General features: G+C 35.6%; 1 protein-coding gene across 11 annotated transcripts in view; it reads left to right on the top strand.

Moving 5' to 3' along the window:
- The window catches only part of LOC308339894 (sodium channel protein type 2 subunit alpha), a gene marked incomplete at both ends in the record, with an annotated part of 81,061 nt that overhangs the window by 22,542 nt on the left and 41,364 nt on the right, over window positions 1-17,155 (top strand). For 4 of the 11 annotated variants that reach the window (XM_080798949.1, XM_080798954.1, XM_080798950.1 and 1 more), the window contains 4 exons: window positions 3,858-4,205; window positions 8,326-8,458; window positions 13,083-13,321; window positions 15,693-15,866. In XM_080798949.1, coding sequence (XP_080655075.1) covers window positions 3,858-4,205; window positions 8,326-8,458; window positions 13,083-13,321; window positions 15,693-15,866 — 894 coding nt within the window. Of the gene's footprint in view, window positions 1-3,857; window positions 4,245-8,325; window positions 8,459-13,082; window positions 13,322-15,692; window positions 15,867-17,155 lie in introns of those variants that run through there. The other 7 variants (XM_080798951.1, XM_080798945.1, XM_080798953.1 and 4 more) reach the window with 5 other exon arrangements.

Genomic DNA, 17,155 nt, shown 5'->3' with positions numbered 1-17,155 from the left:
CAGTGAAGTTGAATAATTGCCGAATGGCATACAGTTATTAAGGCTGAGGTGGTACTCAAATTTGGTGTGACACTGAAACTTTCCACTTTAGCAGGCTGACTAGAAAGAATACTTTAAAAAACAGATAAAGAAACTTATGTTTTGAATTCCCTAAAAATATACATATATTTAGGGTTATACTTGCTTTTCATAAACTTTGCAGTATATACAGTCTCACAATCTCATATTAAACATGTGCAAAATTTTTGTAGGTCAGTTCAATTCATTCTAAGTCCAAATAACATTATGAGATAGAATAGATTAAAAGATTAGTGGTGTTGGATTTACATTTAAAATAGAATTTGGTTTTAATTCTACATTTTATACCCATTCTTCATTCATGTTGTTGTCATAATCATTTTGATTTAATTAGTGGAGACATTAATCTTAATAAATGTGAGTTTCTTAAAAATCAGGTACCCTTTTTACAGCATTGGTCATGTTGAAAAGGAAGGGAAAGAAGAAGGGAGGGAGGGAGCGGAGAAGGAAGGTAAGTTACTAGAGAGATAAAATGGCCTGAATTTGAAACTGCAGATCACCAGATGTCTTCAATTTGCTTCAAATTCAAATCCAGTAGAACTAAGTCTAGGTGAAATAGTGAAGCCTGAAAAGGTTAAGTTCTGACCTACTTCTTTCTGCAAATTTTGCCAACAAATATAACCTTTTCCCAGTATCATCTTCTTTGTAACTCTATTTCCTAGCTATTTGGGCATGATAAGTGATTACTGACATATACAACATGCAACATCTAGCTCAGATTGATATTTGTTTCTTAAGTGGTAACTATTTTAAAAGAGTGAAAACTTTCCTTTTATCTGATAAGTAGATGAATAGCTAAGAAGATGGAGAGAGAGAAGGAGGATGGGGAGAGATGGAGAGTGGGAGGGAGATGGGAGAGAGAAAGAGAGAATCCTGAATTTATACTAATCCCACTTTCCAAGTCCCTGGAAGTAATACAGAAAATATTAAGGAAGGTAGAGGTTCTTAAGGTGATGAAAGACCCAATGATAGATTTTTTTGAGAGTCTAAGACCCCAAAGTATTAAAGACTTTCATTTTGTGGTGACATGATGGAAAGGCAGTTGTGTTGATAACCATTTCTATTTATACATTAAAAAAATATATATATATATTTTAATATGTGTATATATATATTTTTCGATGTATATATATAATGTACACATATATATAATGTACATATATATATAATGTAGGCTTCAACTGCAAGATTATAATTTTCTCAGTAGAGTAGGTGGATTGTATGAAATATTTCTTAGACTTCAGTTTGACTTGTTCATGTGGGAGATGGGAGAGAAGGAAGTCAAGAGTACAATCTCTAATCAAATCTCAAGACAATCTGGATGTTTATTTAATTTTATTTTTAAGATTTATTTTAGAGAGAGAGCATGTGCAAGTGGGGAGAGGGAGAGAGAGAATCCCAAGGAGACTCTGTGCTGGGTGCAGAACCTGATGCAGGGCTTAATCCCAGGACCGTGAGATCATGACCTGAGCCAAAACCAAGAATTGGACATTCAATCTATTGAGCTACCTAGGTGTCCCTGAGTATTTTATTCTGAAGTTATAGTCAACCTTCTTAAGTCATTAGATATAGTCAACCATTTTAGGTTATTATTTCACTTCCTGTTTATAATAAAGCAGGAGTTTCACTTTTTTTTTTAGGGATTCATTTGTTATGGCAGATTTTTGGTATTGGCCATCCTTTATTTGTGGTGCAGCATTTGATTGTTATGGATTAGATAATTAATGCAAACAACAGAAGCTAATGTTAACAGATGGGGCACAATCATTTTTCATACAGCTGTCTCATGTAAGCTGTGTTCTTGTATGGCATAATTCACCTTTGAACTCAGAGAGAAACCTTGTGTGCGATTTTATAACCTATTTCCCTCCAAACCCTTCTATTGGCTCTAATTAAGTAGAGTACTTGTAGTTAAAATATAAACTCCTACTAAGAGTGATACATATAGTTTCTACCTTATTTCTTATTGCCAAGCATTTCTTGCCTGACTTTTTGAGCTGATGATAGCCAGTATGTCACAAATCCTGTAACTCTCATGTTTTTATAGCTTATTCAAAGTCCCTTGTGAAAAGAGAGAAAGGAGGCAAAGGAAATTGGGTAGTAGTCTAAGAGAGGCATGAAAAAAATTACTTATGTGGAAAAGAAGGAATCTTACTAGTGAAGTTGGTAATAAGATGAAAAAAACAGGGTAACATGAAAAGAAGGATGTCTTTTGAGGGAGCAGATCGGTCTCTTTAAATGTCCTTCTTTCTGTAATTAATGAATAAGATTCCATAACACAAGATAGTATTTAAAGCTTATAAATGTTTTACAGATGTTTATAGACATTTTGAGAAAAATTATTTTTTAGCCAAAAAGAAAATTAAAAGCATACTTTTTGGTCAGGAAATATAAAAAATATATAGGTACAAAATAATTTTAGTTAGTTTTAAATCCCTTGGAGAGAAAAAGATCAAACTAACAACATTTAAATGATTAAATTAGTATTCTTTCCATTAATAATCCTAGAAATCCAACTCTAGCCAGCTTAAATAAAGAGAACTGATTAGATCAGATAAATAATATCTGTCAGTAGCTTTAGGTATGGCTGGATTCAAAGGCTCAAAAATGTTTATGGCCAAACATTTCTCCATATTTTAAGCCTTAGTTCCTCCAATACAGTGGCAAGATGCTACTGCAACTTCAAACTTATATTCAATATTCTTAGCAACCCCAATTGAAAATGCACCTCTTTCTCAACAATTGTGAAAGTAAAAAGTGGCTGCCAATAGACTGATCAGGGTTCCCTGCCCAGCTTTAAACGGTTCTCGATGGCCTGAGGTATGGAATGCACTCATTAGCTGGGCCTGGTCACAGTCTTGACTGAGGATCATTTGTCAAGGATAATCAGGGTACTGTTGAAAGAAGACGGAGGAATGAATATTGGAAAGCAAGAAAGTGTTTATTACTATAGTGAAGTTATAAAAGTAGACTGGTAATAATCAGGAAGTGATTGTATTCAATGCTACAATGCTTAAGAATCAAGGAAAACGGCACGGTAGCAGTGACAGTATAGCTGTTTAGTAATCTGTGTAATGATTGTGACCAAATACTTAGTGAAAACCAGGTTTTTGTGAATATGGTCTTTTCAAATTTCTTGAGAGACAGAAGAGTGAAAATCAGGGAATGAATCATACAGTTCTCTCAGCTTGATTTATTTAATTTATTCATGAACACATTGTAAAATATGCAAAGGGAAGGGGAGAAGCTGCTCCTTGTACTATAATTAAACAGACCTACTAGCAAGATTGATTTTATTTTCCTCTGTGGTGAGATCTGCATCAGGGTGTGGTCACTAGTGGGCTCTTACTGGCTGTATTTTTGGCTTCAGAGGATCTGAGTGTAGGTGTTTGTGTAGTTGCTTTTCATTGGCATGTTAAATGAGATTAACTTTTAGAATAGAGTCTAGCAAAAAATTCTGTTCTATGTGCCAGTAATGGGACAAAATAGTGTTGAGGGGTACTTGCAACTATCTTAAGGCATGTGTAAAATAGAGAATATGATAGAAAATTAAAAAATGAAGGAAGGGAGAAAAAGGTAAAGCAAAACCAATGGGGTGAACCTTAGAGTGTGCCAGAACAACACCAGCAGTTACCACGGGAGCCCATGGTTCCAGCTTGCCCTGTGACTTACTCTCAGGTAAGTCAACAAATCTGACACGAGTCACGTCTCACATGTTTGGGGATGACTGCTCTTAATTCTGTTCATCCATGTTTTGTTTGCTTTCTTATTATTCATAGTCTTTATTGAGCATCCGTGGCTCCCTTTTCTCTCCAAGACGCAACAGTAGGGCGAGCCTTTTCAGTTTCAGAGGCCGAACAAAGGATATTGGCTCTGAGAATGACTTTGCCGATGATGAGCACAGCACCTTTGAAGACAATGACAGCCGGAGAGACTCTCTGTTTGTGCCACACAGACATGGAGAGCGGCGTCACAGCAATGTCAGCCAGGCCAGCCGTGCCTCCAGGGTACTCCCCATTCTGCCGGTGAACGGAAAAATGCACAGTGCAGTGGATTGCAATGGAGTGGTCTCGCTGGTCGGTGGCCCTTCTGCCCTCACGTCTCCAGCTGGACAGCTCCTCCCTGAGGTGAGGCCAATGAAAACTGCCACTGTTGGGAAGGGACCTGTGGCTGCTGCAGGCAGTATTTTTTGATTTCCATATCCAGGAATTTTGTGAGGTCTTTTGTTGGGGTTAGTTGAGTCCAGCTGTGAACTCACTTTGTCAAATTGTTCTATTTAGATGTTTCTACAAATTAATTAAAAATATAGGTTAGCTCTCACAGAATCTGATTAGAAATATTCATCATTATATGGGAAGAAGAAAAGGATATCCTTAAAGGCCTAGGGGTATGAAACTTGCCAAAAAGCACAGCAACAATTTATCAAACATAATGTTTAATTAATATCATCGAATGAAATGCAAGAAATGATTAAAAAATATTCTTATTACCACTGTTCCATTGAAAGGAGAATTTGATACTTCCGCTTGAAGTAGATACTATTACTAAAGACATCTAAATCCTGCCATGCACTGTTCTTTTTCTTTGTAGGTCGGATGTAACATTTTCAGCACCCACTCATTTTTAGCCAGCCATTGTACCTTTGTGTGGTAAAGAAGTCACTCAAAGTACCTGGTAGGGTCATGTATTGCAATTTTTAGAGAAGATTTCAATTTTTATATTACTATCATAATTTCTTTTTGTACACAAAGAGGCTGTAAATCAAGCATATAAAAAAGAGTTTCAACTAAATAGCAGACACCTATAGGGATATATTATTGACTTTTTCTTTGTAAAATATGAGGTGCTTTTTAACTTTGGTATTAAATAAGATTTTATTGCCCGACATAAAAATATTCCAGCAATGTCATTGGATTGTATTTTATAGCTTTCCAAATCATACTGTAATCTTCTTTGTATGATTTTTCTAAAACAAGCCCATTTATTATAGCTGGAGAAGCTCTTTCAGCCACATTAAAATCGTATGTAGTCAGCTTTCAGTCACCTAAGAGAGAAATTTCTTACCCCTTACCTAGGTTATAGAAATAGCCATTGATTACTTTTTTCCCATGGCCTGTCCCCACCACTTTCTCTCAAAGAAATGTCCAAGTACCTGGAGTCAGATAAATAGTGAAAAAAGTAGAACTTTGTGGTGAAGGACCAGGAAGAATGCAGAAGGAATATCAACTTCTCTGTTAAAATAATCATATGCCTGACTACGTACCAGACACCGCCCAGAACACCTTACATGTGTTTTAGTTCATTAAGTCCATTTAGTTCATTAAATATGATAGGTACTAATATTATCCCTATTTTAAAGAGGAGGAAGCTGAGGTCTGCGCATGGTGGAACTAAGATTTTACCCCCGGTGTGCTAGCTACTAAACCTACATTCTACCCAGACTGCAATATTATCTTCCATTGAATTTTTTTTTAACTTTCTTAAATGGAAAGTAAGAAAATGGCTAAGGAAGCAAACATTTTCATTTTTAACCCAGTGTTTCTCAAAATATACTTCATCCTCAGACTACTTATATCAGAATTTTCCTGGGATGCTTCTTAAAAATGGAAATTCCTCATTTCCCTCTTCCCCCAACCCCTGGCAGTCACCATTCTGCTCTCTGCTTCTGTGAGTTTGATGGCCAAAGGATAGAAAATTTCTATTAAGCAACATAAATAAGTTCTGGAGATTTATATAACATAATTCCCATAGCTAACGATACTGCATTGTATTCTTAAAATTTGCTAAGATGGTAGATTTTATGTTAAGTGTTCTCATCACAAACCATAACAGCAACAACAACAGTAAAAATGGGGATAAGAGGAAACTTTGGAATGTGATGGAGATGTTTGTGGCCTTGATAGTGGTGATAGTTCACAAGTGTATACTCACTGAATTGTGTATATTAAATATATACAGCTTTTTGCGTGTCAGTCATTCCTCAATAAAGTGGCTTAAAGGAAAAAGATAGAGATTCTTGGGCCAATCAAGACTTACTCACACCACAAGACTGAAGAGAACAAAGTCTGGGAAACTCCTTCCTTGATGATTCGTACACAGGATAAAGTATGAGCATCACTGATCTTGATATATGGTAAACAAATAAGTAAAACAAATCCTCAATTTCTTTCCATAAATATAAGGAGTATCTCAGAAAATAGAATTTATCAGTAATTGCCATAAAACTCCTGCCCTATCAGAAAGGATAGGACACCTCTCTGAAGGCAAAGGGGAGCCCATTTGAAGCCAAGCTTAGTGAGGTCCTTTTATTTTCCACTACCTCGTGTCCATTCTGCAATCACGCAGCCAGCCACTCAGAGGCAGGGCGCTGAGCCAAAGGTGTAGGCAAAGGAGTAGGCTTTGAGAGACTGCAGAGGGGAAAATGAGAATAGAAAATGAACCACTGAAGGCAAATGATATCCCCCAAAGTACACAGTATCCTCAACATGTAAATTCAATAGAAGCAATTTAACTTAAGAAAGAATTTCCTCAGTAATATCATTAGAGGATCAGAAATCTATCATTAAAAATTAGACAGATCGGGACACCTGGGTGGCTCAGTGGGTTAAAGCCTCTGCCTTCGGCTCAGGTCATGTTCTCAGGGTCCTGGGATCGAGCCCCACATTGGGCTCTCTGCTGGCAGGGAGCCTGCTTCCTCCTCTCTCTCTCTCTCTCTGCCTGCCTCTTTGCCTACTTGTGATCTCTGTGTCAAATAAATAAATAAAATCTTTTTTTAAAAAAATTAGATCTAGGATTTCACATATAGTTCTGTATAGAGCAGAAGAGATTAGGTGACCTTTAAGTGACCCTATTTTTTCCTTAAAACTTTGCCTCTCTGACCAGCCCAAATATTTTAATTTCTGAGAAACAACCTTTTGATTTGAGAGACTTTAGTTAAAATGGGGTGGGGTGGTGGTATTTTTTTTTTCTCATTAATCTTGCTTCTCTTCTACCATAAATTTAATTTTAGGGTGACCTAGATGGATGTTTATCACCACTAGTGGCAATCATTTCAACTGAGTGGAAACTTTGCTTTTGAATATATCTGCATTGGAAGTATGCAGGTTAATAAAATAATGTTAATTACTCATTCCACAGTAAAGTCAAAGTAGATGAACAGGACTCATGTTGCTCTTTTAAAAATAGGAAGGATTATGAACTTATGAACTTACGACTTCTTATTTATTATTAGCACTCAGATCAGCATATGAAATACATGAGTTTTGCCCTTTCTTCCTGTGATAATTAACTTCATTGTTTGATCTCCTAAGGTAGGAATAAATTTCTGCCCATGTTAAAATCTTGGTGAGTTTATTTTGGAATAGGAAAGTATCGAATCATTTTGTCATAGTGAAAAATCAAATTTCCCCAACTTGGTGTTATTGACTTAAATTAGAGTTTCAGCACCAAGGATGTGTTGTTTTGTGGATGCTTTGTGGAGTTGTTTTGTAAATGTAAATGTTAAAAATTAGTTCTAATATTTGCTTTTATTATTAAGGATGTTAGGAGTTGTTACTTATTTATAATGAACAGAAGCATTTTATAAGTTGAATTCATCTTTTAAGGGAACTGTTACTAACACATGTTAGGGAAACCTTAAAAATTCTTCCCATATGTTAAACTGTGAATATGTATCTATAAAGATCTAATAACTCAGCCTGGAAATAAATCAAGGAACACTGAGTTTCAGTCTGAAGTTCTAGGTAGGAATGGTTGAAATGCTAAAAGATTATCTTTGCAATAGTAGGCATGATCCCTCCAGCCAAAAACTCCACCATGGAGGAATTAAAGTCCATCTTGATTGCAAACCCAGGCGTCATTGAAGGCTGAGAATCTGATGGGCTTTCAAATACTTCCCAGGAATGCTGATTCTAGAAATATCTTAATGAGCTGTTCTCAACTGGTAGACATTTAGTTAAATAGTACCTACTATAGGAACACTTTGGTGTTTTTTTTTTTTTAGATGTTTTATTTACTTATTCGAGAGAGAGAGAGAAATAGAGAGCATGAGAAGGGGGGAGGGTCAGAGGGAGAAACAGATGCCCTGCTGAGCAGGGAGCCCAGCATGGGGCTCAATCCTGGGACTCAGGATCATGACCTGAGCCAAAGGCAGTTGCCTAACCAACTGAGCCATGCAGGCATCCCCAACACTTTGGGTGTTGCTACCCTTAAAAATAACAGTTATTTTACTTGAAGTTTTATTTTCAGGGCACAACTACTGAAACAGAACTAAGAAAGAGAAGGTCCAGTTCTTATCATGTTTCCATGGATTTGCTGGAAGATCCTACAGCAAGGCAAAGAGCAATGAGTCTAGCCAGTATTTTGACCAACACCATGGAAGGTATGTCAGAAGTCTTATAGCAGAGCTACTTGGTGGTGCGTTGGTAATGATGAAAAAAATAATAATTCCATAAATTCCAAGAAAATTCTTCCTGACTTTATATCACATCAGCATTATGTCTTTTACCAGATAAAATAAAATCCACATACAACACGTAGATTCTACTATCTAATACAGATTTTTACATTTAGCCTCCAGGAAGCTACTGCAAATTCAAGATATACTTGGAATACTGCTTTTGTAGATTCACTTCTAAACTCTTGAAACTTATTGTATGCATGACAATGAAAGGAGTGTAATGATAAACGTTTATTTTCATGATCATGCTAACCCATTTGAATTGTATTAACTACTTGAGACAAAAGTTATAAAGTCCTTCGATTTAACCAGAAATATAAATGAAAATGTGGATTAAGGTTTGATATTAACCAGTTTGAAGCAAATTTTTCAAAATTTTGTAGACCTACTTTTGCCTCTGTTTGACCAGAATTTTACAGTATATCAGCTCTTTCTTTAGTTGCAGATTGTATGTCTGAGTAGTTAACATATTGTTTGGCAGTCTGGATCTTACAATGCCAAAATAAAGACTTTGGGGACAGCTTGATCTGTGATCGATTCTTGGTTCTCCTCCATGTTAAATGTTTTAATATGACTCTAAACTTCAGGTTTTTTTCATCAGTAAAATGCAGATAATGAGGTCTAGGCATCAGGTTGTTGTAAGAATTTAGACGTCATATATAAAACACCTATGTATCTGGAATGTAGAAGGCAGTCAGTAAATATAATCATTGTCATTTTACTTTCATTGTTTTTGTTAATTCACATTTGTGTCTTTCCACACTGTAAGTGAATTTAAATGTGAACTATCAACTTCAACTACTTGGAAAATACTTTCATATAAAATATATTCTATCCTTCTCCCTTACCCTCCATCTCCCTTCTCTCCCTTTCTCTTTTATAACCCCCCTCTTTCTGCCCCTTCCCAGGTTTTGTGTGTGTGCATGCATGTGCGTGCGTTTCTGTAGACGTGTCAAAGGAAAAAGAAAGATGGCGAATGAGAGAGAATGCACAGGCACATGCATTTCTTATTGTTAGTTATAGTTTCTCTTGGCATTGGATGTATTCTTGGAATAATTCTTTTTCCAGTCTGAATGCAAAGATTTTTTGATATTAATATCAGTACCAAAAGCCTAAAAGTCACAGCCAGAAAAAACCCACAGTGTAGATGTCTGGATATATATCACAGCCACGTCAGTATTACAAGACCCAATTTTCATAATATCTTAATGCAGTATCGGAAATCTTCTTACTGATTTCTATGGAATATTAAACTCAGTACGTTCTTCCCCAACCTCGCCTGCGTTAGCTTGCACTCCCTCTTCTCCCCCAGCTGCCAGTAGCTTGCTCCTCCCTGTCCCTCCAGGTAAATCTTTTGAAGATTCTCTGGTCTTCTGCTCCTTGCCATAGCAAAACCACTGAGAGGAAGCTGCCAGTGGTTCTGCTACCGATGTCAGCAGCATGTCTGCTCCCTAAAGCAAGAAGTAGAGAAGGAGACAGGGTAAGTCTAAATCAACAGTCCTATTTTGCACTTCTGATACCATTAAGTTTGAGCTAACGTAAGCAATTACTTGAAAAACATCAATCCACCACAAGATTGAACTTGTCCACGAATTAAGATACAGAGTTCAAAATGAGTGTATCCACATGGCTCTCCACTGAAATGTATCTCAATGGAGTTGCCTAGGATGTCCTAGAAATATGTATCACTTAGGAAGCAGAAGACAGAGTGTTTGGTTTAATACCTGAAGAGATTCTTGACTATACTTTTGTGAGGGACCATGGCAACATTTTCATTCTGTTTTTCATTGGTTTTATAGAATATAAACCTTTCTTTTCTTTATTCAATGATATCTAAAACTTTTGAATGTGACATTGATCTAGGTTGGTTGTTAGCAATACTTCACCTACACATGCATATTAGAGCTGTCTTACATAGTCCTTCCTTTTTTTGGTCCTGCTAACAGTGAAGGTTTCTTAGGTTGACATAATTCGTTTATTTGGGGTCCTTTCTTCTAAGTCTAATCATGGTTTAGTTTACTCCCCCCACCACCACCCCATCTCTCCCTTTCTCTCTCTCTCTCTCTCTCTCTCTCTCTTTTTGAACCAGGCTTGATCCCGCTGGCTGGCATCTTTTGTTTTCCTTCTTTTGAACTACAGTCAAGTCTCCATTGTCCCGTGTAATGAATAGCCTCCTACTTAATGAAACTGTAGGAGGTGAGCAAAAACGAATTGTTTGCTTTTCAAGTTTTAAATGCAAAAACTGTACAAAAATGTTTCCTGGTCACATCCTTCTGAAGGATAGAGGGAGGGTAAGTTACAAACACCCGAGGAATTGAAGAGAACCAGCAAAACATGCAAACTAGGATGTAAGGGAATCTCAGTGTGGATAATCCACATAGGAATAATGGAGAGATGGCTGTCGTTCTTTCCTGAGTGCTATGTTTTGTTTTAAAATGTAAGATTCTCTCTCTCTCTCTGTCTCTCATTCTCTCTCTCTGGCATGAATAATGGAATGATTTTATTTTAGAACTAAGACAACTTTGATCCACTTTTTCCTGGTGTCAAGATGAGCAATGCTGGCTGAATTTTCCCTTTTGAATTTTTCTCTGGTTTGTTTGTTTGTTTTCTACACAATTCCCATTTGCTTCTCTTTACCTGCTAAATGACAAGTAGCATTAAAAATACTTATCCTGACTGTACACAGGCCAAGAGTTATTATTTAATTTCTCTTTTTTTAATTACTATAAATGATATCTTTTTATCTTCAATATAAACATGACATTGTTTAGGAGTCTTAAAAGCATCTGTGCAATAACTGGTTATTGATATTATATTTTTCCTCTGATTTATACCTCAACTATTCTTTATTGTTTACAAGATTACATATTAAGAAAAAGAGAAATGAACTGTGCACCTGAAGAATTTTAGTATCTAAAGAGACAACTGAAGAATCTACCTCTAATGGATTTCTGCTAAAAATAATCAGGAAATTAATTTACTTTAGGGAAGTGGTGAACTTAGAGCATTAGTTAATAGTGAATATTTATCAGTGAAATAAAAAATCAGCTATGGATGTGTTATCCATTCCATATGTTGTTTTCTCCCCCACAAAGTTTAGCTTCTAGTGAATTATATCAGGTTTGAAGAAATATTCCAGTTGCAACAGTAGTAATAACTGACCAGAGTCAAATATACCATGAATTAAAAAAGAATTTTTTTCCTTTATTTTAGTGCTAAGAAGTGGTGGTCTCATATTTGGCAGAGCAGATAATCAGGTGTGAAGTAATGATATGGGCAGAAAAGAAGTTCTGCATTCTTTTCCCACTCAAGAATTGATTAAAAGATCATCTTACCAAAGAAGATAGTAATTTCCCACTTCCTAATTCTCTAAAATTCTTTGCCAGTATTTACCAAGGTTCAGTATTTTGAGTATCACCTTAAAGAGCTATGCAAGTCTGTCTTCTTTCTCTTGTTATTCAATTGAAATGACTCTTGAAATCACTGTACTTTTTTCTTAAATAAGTGTATTATGATATGAAATCTTATATCATAGGCTTGGTATGATAGTTACACACTTTAATACTTAAAATAAATTCACAACATGATGATTTATGAATTCTACATACGTTCCACCTAAAATCCTCTTGTATTTTATCAGTAGTACATAATTCTCAATTGAAACATTGGTTTATGCTAACAGTGAGTATCCCAGTTTCTTAACATGCATATTTTCTCTTCGTTTGTGCCCTCTAGTTAAAGAAATTTAAAGAAAAGGAATCCTGTTGAGTTTAATATGCAAGCTTATATTTTTAAAATCTTAACTGGAAACTTTTTGACTAAGACTGGTGACACTGACCGAACTATTTCATTAAAAGACTCAAAACAGGGGTGCCTGGGTGGCTCAGTGGGTTAAAGCCTCTGCCTTCGGCTCAGGTCGTGATCCCAGGGTCCTGGGATTGAGCCCCGCATTGGCTCTCTGCTCAGCAGGGAGCCTGCTTCCTCCATTCTCTCTCTCTGCCGGCTTCTCTGCCTACTTGTGATCTCCATCTGTCAAATAAATAATAAATAAAATCTTTTTAAAAAAAAAGACTCAAAACATATATCTAATCCAAGAAACTGCGATTCAGCACGACTGATAAAAATTTTAGGACATCTTCTGAGAAGGGGCTCTTTGATATGTGTAATATACATATGCATATTTATACATATATATGCATCTGGCTCTATCTGGAGCATAGATGAGCTTAACCCAAGTCCTCCCCACTAGTTTCAAATATCCTTGAAGATAATTTTTGGGCAGTTTAATATTGATAGAATATTCACAGATAGAATCTGTGAAACTATGTTTAGCCAAAATAGATTTGGAAAATTTACTAGCCTTTCTGTGCCCATGTTTTTATTACAACTAACCCATAATAGGTCTTTTCCTGTTCCACCATCAGATTAACCTATTAATGCCTTTGACAACTTTAGATTTCTAAAAAGATCACTTTCAATTTAAAACAAATGCTGCCTAATAGAAATCAAGCAGTTTTCATAAGTATTCTAACTTTTTTTTTCCCAGAACTTGAAGAATCCAGACAGAAATGCCCACCCTGCTGGTACAAATTTGCTAACATGTGTTTGATTTGGGACTGCTGTAAACCATGGTTAAAGGTGAAACATCTCGTCAACCTAGTTGTGATGGACCCATTTGTTGATCTGGCCATCACCATCTGCATTGTCTTAAATACACTCTTTATGGCCATGGAGCACTACCCTATGACAGAGCAGTTCAGCAGTGTGCTGTCCGTTGGGAACCTGGTAAGAGTCACTGAGGGTTCTTCTTCCCCTTGAAAGAGCTCATGACTGCCTTAATGAATTTCATATATCACCTTCAAGTTAAATGTGTATTAATTGGCCATGTACACCTGGACAGCAAAAGTTTAACATCCTTTTTTTATAACAAAAATATATTGATTGTTACACTTAAATAATGCAGAAGAGTGAAAGATTTTATGTACAATTTGATTTAGAATTAAATTTTACTAGAAAGATGCATATTAATTATAGAGGATATTGGTCTATGTTAACAAGATTGTGATGTGTTTCTCTCATCAGGTAGTTAGAATAAGATTCTTTTTTTTTTTTTTTTAGTTAGAATAAGATTCTTAATGTCATGACCACATTTGTCAAATTATAAAATATACCAAATCAGAAAATTTTGAAACATCATTTATAAACACTAAAGATGGAATCTTTCGGGAGGAAATAATCATATAGAGATTATTATTTCTGTTTGGATTTCTCCTGTAAATTTAGGAATTTATAATGATAAATTTTTGCATACATTTTCACTTAAAAATTTGTATTAACATTCACTGGATATATGGTAGAGTGACAGAAAGGAAAGGAAAGTGATCTTAACTCAGGCAACAAAAATATATTGATACAAATGTGAGTTGGGGGAAATTGGAGTGGGAGACACACCTTGGGAGACTGGACTCTGAGAAACAAACTGAAGGTTTACTGGAGCAGGGGGTGGAGGGGGAGCCTGGTGGTGGGTATTATGGAGGGCATGTATTGCATGGAGCACTGGATGTGGTGCATAAACAGTGAATTTTGGAACACTGAAAAAAATTAAATTAAATTAAATGTATATGTATATATACCAATGAAAGAGGCTTAGGTTCTCATGCACCTCCCAGCTTGAGAAATGAAATTTACATGAGCTTCCTCTCTCTAGGTTCCCATAAATTCAGTCCTGAGGCAGATACTATGTTTGTATTTTACAACTGGGGAAACTGTACCCAGAAGAAACTGACAGAGCAATGGGATGTCTGAACACTATATCAGAGACTCTGAAAGCTATTTCAGAGAATATCATAAACTGTAGTCAGAAATCATAGAACTATGGGGTAGGAAGTAATAATAACATTACCTAGTCCAAATTTTCACCTGTATGGGAACCACTTCAATATTATCTCTAAAAAACGAGCAAAGGATGGAAGAAAGCTTAATGAAGGTGGGTATTAGGAAACAACTCAAATGGGCATAAGCAAAAATAAAGAGAATTTCATTACCTCAAGTAGCTAACACCCATCTGGGCACAGCTCCAGGTTTTAACCTGTACAGATTCTGTTTCTCAAGCAATGTCGCTGGAAGTCATTTTCTGACCCTACTTCTTCCCAGTATGTTTCCTTTGTCTCTGCCTGGGTATTCTGTTGGTGGCAACAGCCCACCAACTTTTATCTTACCAGCATAGATTCCTGAGCAGAAGGATTGTGCTTCCTAACTAGTTCCTTAACAAAAGTCTGAGAGTTGTTGATTATTGGCCTGACTGGAGTTACATAACCATTTCTAAGCCAGTCAGTTCCTCTGGTTCTAGAATTAGAATGCCCTATTTGGCCAAACCAGAACCATTTCTTGTCACTAGAGACAGAGAAAATGAGTGGAATTATAAAGAAAAAAAATCAAGTCTGCCATTTCTAGATGAAGGGAGAGTAGATGCTGGAAAGACAAAAACAACAAATGAACAATTCAAAGTGGGACTTGTCTTACATGTTAAGGAAGGCAAGATTTGCATTTGAGGTGAATCATGGAATAGCAGAAAATGTATGGACAGGATATATACATTCTTTTCAAGTATATATGAAATATTCCCCAAGATAAGCTATATATGAAGTTATAAAACATGCCTCAATAAACTTAAAAAGAATGAAATCATACAAAGTACTTTTCTGACAAAAATGGAATGAAATTAGAAATAATAATAAATTAGGAAAATTTACAAATATGTGGAAACTTAAAAACTTCTCCTAAATGACAGTGGGTTAAAGAAGAGATCACAAGAGTGACTAGAAATACTTCAAAATGAATGAAAATGAAAAAATCATCAAATTGAAATTTATGAAGTACAGTTGCCCACAATGTTTTAGCTGAACTTTTCATGAAAATAAAAATGACAATATTAATTTTATGTTCTTAATTCATATACTCCTCATAACTTAATAAACCTGAAATATAATAAACAGTTTAAATATTGATTTGAGTACACACCATTTGAGGTTACTGGATCTAAACCAATTTTTAAAATTTATAATTTAATTATGGTTTATTGGGAGTAAGTTAAATTGCTCAACAATTATTTATGATTTCAAGAGTGTTCACTTGTGTAATAACATTTCTTATTTAGGTCTTCACTGGGATCTTCACAGCAGAAATGTTTCTCAAGATAATAGCCATGGATCCATATTATTACTTTCAAGAAGGCTGGAATATTTTTGACGGTTTAATTGTGAGCCTTAGTTTAATGGAACTTGGTTTGGCAAACGTGGAAGGATTGTCAGTTCTCCGATCATTTCGGCTGGTAAGTTAATTGAGAGTATCCATAATGTTTTTATAATTAATTTAATCAGATTTCTCTCTTACCTAGTAGGAACAAGAATTATAATTTTTTCTATAGTTAAAATACTATTTGAGTATATTTAAAAACAAACAAGATTCCTTTACAACCAGCTGGTAATTTGTTCTTCATCATAGCTTTAACAGGTAAATGATGTTTATTCAAACGAACAACCGACAGTTCTGTCTTTAGTAATTGAATGGCAGGGCTAATAAGGAGGGAGAAAAAAGGATTCGTATATAAATCCAAATACAATTAAACAACATATTATTCATCTTTCAGTTATGTGAAGTTTGCTTATCTGTGCATAAGGCTTGATTGAGACTTAGGATGAGCTCACCTTTCTCTCAGAGGCTCAGAATTATGGATTTGCCCACCTTGCCCCCACAGAAGTCAAGACTGGAGAGTGGGGAGAGTGTGAAAGGGAAGAAAGTAGAGCACCCCACACATTCGCCCCTCTGCCAGGCAGAAAGTCACCAGATGTAGTCCAGGGAAGACTTGCTATATTATGTTTTGTTAATTTTAAAGAAAGAGTCTTTTATTTGATCTTTATATTCATCAGTTCACGAATCTTTTAAAATTAAGAGACAAAATATCACTTGACATATTTCCATTTAAAGTGTGATATGTTTTATCATGTTGTTACTTTGAGTTGGCTCTTTTTGTGATTTATTTTCAATTAACAGGGGTTGTAGATAGTTACTAAAGACAGGTTCCTATCAGTAACGTATTAATGGTGGTTAGATTCAAGACTTTGCTCTGGAGTCTATTTAGAACTTCCTGTACCACCTTCAAAGATGAAATTTCATTGAGATCCTTAGAGCTATGATGTCCTTCCCTAGTTTTCATGGATAGCTGTGAATCTAATTTGAAGCTAGAAGGATGCAGAAAACAGAGCAAAAATTAGAAATGATTATATAACAAATAATATGGGCAACTACTTAAAAATGTTTAGTAAATCTTTGGATAATGTGATGCAGTTTGGGGATATGCGAAACATATTATCATTAGTGTTTTGCTTAGTGTGTAGCTCTTTTGCATTAATTATTCTCTGGGAATAAATTAAACATTTTGATGCTTATATCCACTCCTTTGGGTAACTTAGATGCCATTAAATAATGCACTACTTTTGGCCTGACATTTACTGAAGCATCTGAAATAAAAATGCTGCTGCAGTTGAACTGTAAATGGTACCTTAGAGGACTCCATGAGCTCATACAACTGGCATGTCAAGTAGTGGTGGCAAGCCATTT

The sequence above is a fragment of the Martes martes genome (genome assembly GCF_963455335.1).
Source record: "Martes martes genome assembly, chromosome: 3".
NCBI classification, from domain to species: Eukaryota; Metazoa; Chordata; class Mammalia; order Carnivora; family Mustelidae; genus Martes; species Martes martes.
This window is presented reverse-complemented; position numbering and strand designations above follow the sequence as displayed.